Raw genomic sequence first — 8,515 nt, forward strand, 5'->3', positions numbered from 1 at the left:
TTTTTTTACTATAAAGTTCATTTGTTACGAAAGTCGTTTTCACATCACAACTATCGTTAATTTGAAAAATGAACACATTTCCGTGCTTGCTTTGCCATTTTTTTCTTCCGTAGCTCTATCCCCTCTTCAGTGGCTCAGCCTTGAACGCATCTCCCCCCTTTAGCGGATCAGCCTTGAACGCGTCTCCCCTCTCTACCGATGCCAATGCCCATTGCTTGCGTGAAGTAGGAAATGAACATATTTTATGAAATAACTCTTACGGATTTATTTCAAACATTTTCATAAACAATTTTATGTTTTTTAAAGCAATAAAGGAAAATAACTTTTAAGTTTTGAGTTTAACGGGGCTGACGCGACGCGCTGCTCAAGCCGGCCAGAAGGGTGGTCGAGCGGGGGAGGCTGCACGCACTCATGGGAGAGGGGTGAGTGAAGGGGGGTTTCCCTGGGCCATACCATACGCTCCTATGTTTTCCCGTTTTCCTATCAGCAACCAGTGGTGTAGTGGTCAGCAACTCGGACTGTGATTCCCAAAAGTCGATGTTCGAATATCGGCCAAGTCGAAATAGAATTCTGTTTACAAAATATTTTTTAAAAATTAATAGCTCAACAGCATAAAGCGGTGTGGAACTACCCTGGTGAAATGGATCGTTTTTTTTAATTGATCAAATATAAATATACAGCACGAAAAGAAAATTTCTATTATAGTTTAATACCAAATGTGGTTTTGAAGATTTCCATCTATCGGTGATAGTGGCGTCACTAGCGTGGTTCAATAGCGTCATGAAGATGGCGTCATCTGCTCATCGTCAACTTCAGCGTTTATTTTACAAATAAAAAATAGAAATCTTATAAAAAAATATAAATAGCTTCAACATGTGTACATTTTATTATTATATGACAATCCGTTTTACCAAGAAAAAAAAATTTTTTTTGCTCCCTCGTTTTTTTTCTTTTTTCGACCCACAGCCATCTAGCGCTCGCAGTTGTACTAATTAATGACTGAAGATAGCCTAAGCAGTGAGCACGTACAAAATAAAGAGACTAATTAAGCACATGTTCTGCATATTTTTTTTCGTTAGTATTAACTTAATTAATTAGTGATGGAAACTGAACAATTGAAGGCTAAGTATGGTAATTCTTTGAATGATTGTTATTGTATTCATTATGTAATGTTTCTTTCTTTTTTTCAGCTCTAATTCTTCGTCTGCAAGCTCAATTACTGGAGCAAAACAGAAAATTTAGAGGAAACACTTTTCAACCAGTACATGATGTGCTACCGAATTCGTCCCTGACGGAAAGGGAAAATGAGCTGGCAGTGGGATTCAAGAAGTACGAAAAGGGTAAATATAATAAGAAAACTATTCTTGTTCAATGATTTGTTAAGAAATTGTTGTTATATTTCCAGGGAAAAATGGGCTTCCAGTTCTACAACGGAAACAAAAAGGAAAAGAAAATCTTAGTAAGCCTTGCAATCAGCTTTTCTGTTGCATGATGAAAAAATGGCATAGTTATTATATCTGTCCCATCGAACAAGACTTGGAGGAATTATCCAGAATGTCACTAGGTATTTGTTCAGTAAGCTACTATTGAGACTGGTCCATTAGAGAAATGTTAGCTGAATTAGAGAAGTATGAGATAATGAGAAAAAAGTTGCTCGTACATTTCATTAAACAATTTTAATTCCCTCTTTATTTTAGATTCTTCAAAGGACTGGATATCTGTGGAGGCTACTGCTTGTGTGTGAAGAGTGGAAAGTTCCTGAAACATTTTCAAAGTAATGTTCCCGATGGAAAATCTATCAAGGTAACTTAGTTGTAATGCAAAACTTACAAATAAACAAAATAAATGTCAGGTTATGATCTACGTCTAGTCCAAACAAAGTTTATTATCCTGTCCTGTCAAACTCAATAACTTTTTAAACAAATACGTACCTTTATGAGCTTCGGTCAACTTGTCAGCCCTAAGGGTTGCATCTTTTAACGGTGATTGATAATCTAGGATAAAGTTCTTTTCCTTGTCGAAAAACTCGTCAACCTCCTTTTATGTAGACCCAAGCAATATCTCTCAGTCGTTGTAGAAAACGATCTAACAGTTTCTCCTTTTTGTTTTTTCCTCGTACGGACAACTGTAATTATTCAAAAGCATTACTAGAGTTGATTCTGAAATTGATTGACAAGGTACACTCGTTCATTACATCTGGTTCGTATTCAAGAAAAACACGAAAGTTCGTATCAGCTCTGAATATGGGATGATTCTCCAGTCTGCTTAAGAAAACTTCATGCATAGCAACTGTTTTTTTTATGTGGCCAAAGCCTCCCTAGAAATTAGAAACAAAAAAAGATTAGGAAAAGAGACACAAGTGCATTCGAACTGAGGTATTACGCTTCTAGCTTTAGCTTCATCTTATTGAATTCCTTTGCCGTCATTGAACCCTCTCCTTCTCCAAGTTTCTGCAACTTCTCCCTAGAACTATCAAATTCTGGTCTGGGGGGTGGTGGTGGGATCTGTTACAGGATAGAAACTCAATAAACAGGATAGTAATTTAAAATCAGTGCTGGTAAGTCAGAATAACCTCGATGTTCATCTGATGTCTTTCTCTCTCTTTGATGGTACCATCAGAAGAGTTTTGCCACTTTCAACACATATTCCCTAGGGAGCCTTTATCTTACATGTTTTTAATCGGAAGAGTGCCTTGAAAGCAGTGGACTTCCAGAAAGGGATTCCTGTGCCCTATAACGTAACTTGATAGGATTCATTTCATAGTAGAGAAGTCATAGAGAGTGAAGAAGAAAATGGCCACTTACATCGAACAACACCTATTGAAGATTTATGATGCCTGCGAGTCAACCAAAATCTGCACAAAATCCAGCTCCACGAGCACCAACAACAACTATGGAATAAATACTTGAATAAAGGAATTGCTTTAAGCAACTGTTATGTAATTAGATACCTGCATCATGTGATGAATAACTGGCTGGATAATCATGGTGAATCTGATTACAGGAAAACAGAAAAGAGACAGGGTTAAACTAGTCTGTATTAAATATAAATAACAGTGTTAAAAACTAACCTTGCTGAATTAAGAATCTTTTAAGCGTCCATCGTAAGTGGAAGAGAATGATACAAATCCAATCAGAGCTGGTCTGGCATTAAGCTACAAATAAACTTTAGATCTTCAATTATAAAACTGCTAAAGATTTTTGTTGACAGCATTTCTGGTATAAATGTAACGAAGTTTTACCGATGCAAAATCCCAAAGAGTGAAATAATATCCAAGTTGTGTGTTATTAAGATGACGGATGACCACGCTATTGATGACTCGTCTGCTAAACGAGTGTGCATTTTCAATAATTAAAAATGGATTATATTCAATTAAAAATGGATAGATGTTAGAACACATTAAATAATTTTTTTTAAATTTTAAATAAAAAAAAATTTGTGTATTAAAGTTATTTGATAATTTTCATGTTGAAAATTAAACGCTGGTTAGTGATTAACACATGATGCCATCTTCATGACGCTATCAAACCACGACATTTTTACCGATAGATGGAAATCTTAGACAACTGGACTTCGGGACTGGTATTCAAAACTATATAGTAATTTTCGCTTCGTGCTTTAAAAAAATAAAATAATTTACAAAAATGTTTTAAACGACAAGCGTCGTGTAAAGCCCAACCGGTGATTTATTTAATGCAACATGTAGCCGCTTGGTATTGCAGGGCTTGATGCTGTTGTGCTATTTATTTTTCAAAATAATTTTTCTGAAATTTCTACTTTCACTTATCCGAGATTAGAACACCGGTTCTTCCGAATGGCAGCCCGGTTTGCTGAACAATGGCCACCCGTTGATATAAAAGCGAAAAATAAAACATGGCCGCGTATGGTATGGCCCAGGTAAACCCCCCTGCACTGACCCCTCTCCTACGGGTGCGGGCAGTCCCACCGCTCGACCACCCTTCTGGCCGGTTTGCCGGCTTGGGCAGCGCGTAAGCCCCGTAAAACTCAAAAGTAATTTTCGTTTCGTGCTTTAAAAACATTAAATTATTAATGAAAAGGTTTTAAATATATTGGAAAGAGTTATTTCATCAAATATGTTTCATTTCCTACTTCACCCGAGCACTGGCATTGGCATCGGTAGAGAGGGGAGACGCGTTCAAGACTGTTCCGCTAAAGGGGGGAGATGCGTTCAAGGCTGAGCCACTGAAGAGGGGATCGAGCTACGGAAGAAAAAAATGGCAAAGCAAGCACGGAAATTTGTTCATTTTTCAAATTAACGATAGTTGTGAAGTGAAAACGACTTTCGTAACAAATGAACTTTATAATAAAAAAAAGGGGAATAGGTTCATGAAAAAATAAAGACGGAAATCGGTTAACTAACATATGAATAACTAGACGGCAATGTGTGAATTTCACTCATCGTGGTTTGAGCTACGGCAATGAATATAAACGGTGGCGGAAGTATCCTAGATTATTCCGCCTTCTCTCTCACGGAAAATAGGTCGAATTTTTTGAATTTATTTCAGAGTACCTTATGGAACTTAGAAATAAAAGGGAGAAATAGGCCCACTTTGACGGAGAAATAGGACCGCTTTAAAAATATTTTTAAAGTGGTCCTATTTCGTAGGGTCCTATTTCGTCCGGTCCTGTTTGCCGGGCCTATTTCGTCGGGGACTATTTCTACTTTCTACCGGTCCTATATCTCCGCCAATCCTGTTTACATGTAGAAGTTTATACTTATGATATTACAGTGTATTCACATTGAATACATGTATATTTGATTCTGTTTACATGTAGAATATAAACTTAGAATATAACGGTGTATTCACATTTAATACAAGTATATTTGACTCGGTTTACATGTAGAAGAATATACTCATGCTATCACCATGTATTCACATTGAAACAAGTATATTTTATTCTATTTACATGTAAAAGTATAAACTCATATTAAAACAGTGTATCTACACTGAATACAAGTATATATGATCCTGTTTACAGATAGAAGTATAAACTCATGGTATCACAGTGTATTCACATTGAAAACAAGTATATTTGATTCTGTTTGCATGTGGAAGTATAAACTCATGGTATCACAGTGTATTCACATTGAATACAAGTATATTTGATTCTGTTTACATGTAGAAATATAAACTCATAATATAACAGTGTATTCGAATTGAATACAAGTATATTTGATGCTTTTTACATATAGAAGTAAAAACTCATGGTATTACATTGTATTCACATTGAACACTAGTATATTTTATTCTGTTTACATGTAGAAGTATAAACTCATAATATCACAGTGTATTCACATTGAATACAAGTATATCTAAATAAGTTTAAATGTAAAAGTATAAACTTATGGTATCACAGTGTATTCACATTGAATACAAGTATAGTTGATTTTGTTTACATGTAAAAGTATAAACTCATAATATAACAAGTGTATTCACATTGAATACAATTAAATTTGATCCTGTTTACATATAGAATAATAAACTCAAGTATCACAGTGTATTAACATTGAATACAAATATATTTGATTTTGTTTACATGTAAAAGTATAAACTCATAATATCACAGTGTTCACATTGAATACAAGTATATTTGATCCCGTTTACATATAGAAGTAAAAACTCACGGTATCACAGTGTATACACATTAAATACAAGTATATTTCGTTCTGTTTACACGTAGAAGTATAAACTCAAAATGTAACAGTGTATTCACATTGAATACAAGTATATTTGATCCTGTTTACATATAGAAGTAAAAAACACATGGTATCACAGTGTATTCACATTGAATACAAGTATATTTAATTCTGTTTATATGAAGAAGTATAAACTCATAATATAACAGTGTATTCATATTGAATACAAGTATATTTGATTCTATTTACATATAGAAGTAAAAACTCGTGGTATTAGAGTGTATTTACATTGAATACAAGTATATTTCATTCTGCTTATATTTGGAAGTATAAACTCATAATATAACAGTGTATTCACATTGAATACAAGTCTAGTAGATTCTGTTTACATGTAGAAGTATTAACTCATAATATCACAGTGTATTCACATTGAATACAAGTGTATTTGATCCTGTTTACATATAGAAGTTAAAACTCATGGTATTACATTATATTCACATTGAAAACAAGTATATTTGATTCTGTTTACATGTAGAAGTATAAACTCATAATATAATAGTGTATTCACATTAAATACAAGTATATTTGATTCTGTTTACATGTGGAAGTATAAAATTATAATGTAACAGTGTATTCATATTGAATGCAAGTATATTTGATCCTGTTTTCATATAGAAGTAAAAACACATGGTATCACAGTGTATTTACATTGTATACAAGTATATTGTATTCTGTTTACATGTGGAAGTATAAACTCATGTTATCACAGTGTATTCACATTGAATACAAGTATATTTGATTCTGTTTATATGTAGAAGTATAAAGTCATAATATCACAGTATATTCACATTAAATACATGTATATTTGATTCTGTTTATATGTAGAAGTAATACCTCGTGGTATCACAGTGCATTCACATTGAATACAATTATATTTGATCCTGTTTACATATAGAAGTGTAAACTCATAGTATCACAGTGTAACCAAATTGAATAGAAGTATATTTGATTCTGTTTACATGTAGAAGTATAAACTCATAATATCACAGTATATTCACATTAAATACACGTATGTTTGATTCGGTTTACATGTAGAAGCATAAACTCATGGTATCACAGTGTATTCACATTGAATACAAGTGTATTTGATCTTGTTTACATATAGAAGTATAAAATCATGGTATCACAGTGTATTACATTGAACACCAGTATATTTGATTATGCTTTCATGTAGAAGTATAAACTCATAATATAATAGTGTATTCACATTAGATACAAGTATATTTGATTCTGTTTACATGTAAAAGTATAAACTCACAACTCAACTCATACAGTCTGATATTATGAGTTTATACTACTACACGTAAACAGAATCAAATATACCTGTATTCAATATGAATACACTGTTATATCATGAGTTTTTACTTTTATATGTAAACAGAATCAAATATACTTGTATTCAATTTGAATACACTGTGATATTATGAGTTTATACTGCCACATGTAAACAGAATCAAATATACTTGTATTCAATGTGAATAAACTGTGATACCAAGAGTTTTTACCTCTTTATGTAAACAGGATCAAATATACTTGTATTCAATATGAATACACTGTTATATTATGAGTTTATACTTCTACATGTAATCAGAATCTAATATACTTGTATTCAATGTGAATACACTGTGATACCATGAGATTATAGTTCTACATGTAAACAGAATCAAATAGATTTGTATTCGATGTGAATACACTGTGATATTATGAGCTTATAATTCCACATGTAAACAGAATCAAATAAACTTGTATTCAATGTGAATACACCGTGATACCATGAGATTTTACATGAACATGTAAATAGGATCAAATATACTAGTATTTATTTTGAATACACTGTAATACCATGAGTTTTTATTTCTATATGTAAACAGGAAAATATACTTGTATTCAATGTGATTACACCGTGATATTATGGGTTTATACTTCTACATGTAAACAGAATTAAATATACTTGTATTCAATGTGAATAAAGTGTGATATTAAGAATTTATACTTCTACATGTAAAAAGAATCAAATATGCTTGTATTCAATGTAAATACACTGTGATACCATGAGTTTTTACTTCTATATGTAAACAGGATCAAATATACTTGTATTTAATGTGAATACACTGTGGACCATGAGTTTTTACTTCTAAATGTAAACTGCATGGAATATACTTGTATTCAATGTGAATACACTGTCATACCATGAGTTTTTACTTCTATATGTAAACTGCATGGAATATACTTGTATTCAATGTGAATACACTGTTATACCATGAGTTTTTACTTCTATATGTAAACAGGATTAAATATACATGTATTCAATGTGAATACACTGTTATACCATGAGTTTTTACTTCTATATGTAAACAGCATCAAATATACTTGTATTCAATGTGAATACACTGTTATACCATGAGTTTTTACTTCTATATGTAAACAGCATCATATATACTTGTATTCAATGTGAATACAATGTTATACCATGAGTTTTTAGTTCTATATGTAAACAGCATCAAATATACTTGTATTCAATGTGAATACACTGTTATACCATGAGTTTTTACTTCTATATGTAAACTGCGTGGAATATACTTGTATTCAATGTGAATACACTGTTATACCATGAGTTTTGAGTTTTTTATGTAAACAGCATCAAATATACTTGTATTCAATGTTAATACACTGTTATACCATGAGTTTTTATTTCTATATGTGAACTGAATGGAATATACTTGTATTCAATGTGAATACACTGTTATACCATGAGTTTTTACTTCTAAATGTAAACTGCATGGAATATACTTGTAT

The 8,515-nt window shown here is 32.3% G+C and overlaps 1 protein-coding gene and 1 long non-coding RNA gene across 11 annotated transcripts; one reads left to right on the plus strand and one right to left on the minus strand.

Moving 5' to 3' along the window:
- The first annotated feature begins 982 nt into the window (after positions 1-982).
- LOC116927604 lies at positions 983-1,863 on the plus strand. 6 transcript variants are annotated; one of them, XR_006645690.1, is made up of 5 exons: positions 983-1,131; positions 1,191-1,340; positions 1,406-1,459; positions 1,535-1,628; positions 1,698-1,863. XR_006645690.1 is itself a non-coding variant. In XM_045172456.1 (5 exons), the coding sequence occupies exons 1-5, from the start codon at positions 1,101-1,103 to the stop codon at positions 1,742-1,744; spliced, it is 312 nt and encodes a 103-aa protein (XP_045028391.1). In that variant the 5' UTR covers positions 990-1,100; the 3' UTR covers positions 1,745-1,863. The 6 variants fall into 6 exon arrangements, 3 of the variants coding, with proteins under 3 accessions (XP_045028391.1, XP_032790523.1, XP_045028392.1); XM_045172456.1 differs by having other exon boundaries at positions 990-1,131; positions 1,535-1,564; XR_004396659.2 differs by having other exon boundaries at positions 1,406-1,628.
- On the minus strand, positions 1,705-3,351 carry LOC123471290. 5 transcript variants are annotated; one of them, XR_006645692.1, is made up of 9 exons: positions 3,242-3,351; positions 3,071-3,165; positions 2,951-2,993; positions 2,805-2,890; positions 2,573-2,730; positions 2,383-2,504; positions 2,195-2,317; positions 1,932-2,125; positions 1,705-1,795 (listed from the first exon to the last, which is right to left on the minus strand). It is a non-coding gene; the product is annotated as an uncharacterized LOC123471290 (long non-coding RNA). The 5 variants fall into 5 exon arrangements; XR_006645694.1 differs by having other exon boundaries at positions 2,573-2,741; XR_006645696.1 differs by having other exon boundaries at positions 3,071-3,173; positions 3,242-3,333.
- Between the last annotated feature and the right edge of the window lie 5,164 nt (positions 3,352-8,515).

The sequence above is a fragment of the Daphnia magna genome, linkage group LG4, assembly GCF_020631705.1.
Source record: "Daphnia magna isolate NIES linkage group LG4, ASM2063170v1.1, whole genome shotgun sequence".
Classification (NCBI taxonomy): Eukaryota; Metazoa; Arthropoda; class Branchiopoda; order Diplostraca; family Daphniidae; genus Daphnia; species Daphnia magna.

What these genes read in the sequence shown, in the direction of transcription:
- LOC116927604 (XM_032934632.2), top strand. Translation starts at nt 1,101, where the DNA reads ATGGAAACTGAACAATTGAAGGCTAAGTATG. An exon ending in ACAATTGAAGGCTAAGTATG is followed by an intron (nt 1,132 to 1,190) that starts GTAATTCTTTGA and finishes TCTTTTTTTCAG; the next exon opens with CTCTAATTCTTCGTCTGCAA. An exon ending in ATTCAAGAAGTACGAAAAGG is followed by an intron (nt 1,341 to 1,405) that starts GTAAATATAATA and finishes TTATATTTCCAG; the next exon opens with GGAAAAATGGGCTTCCAGTT.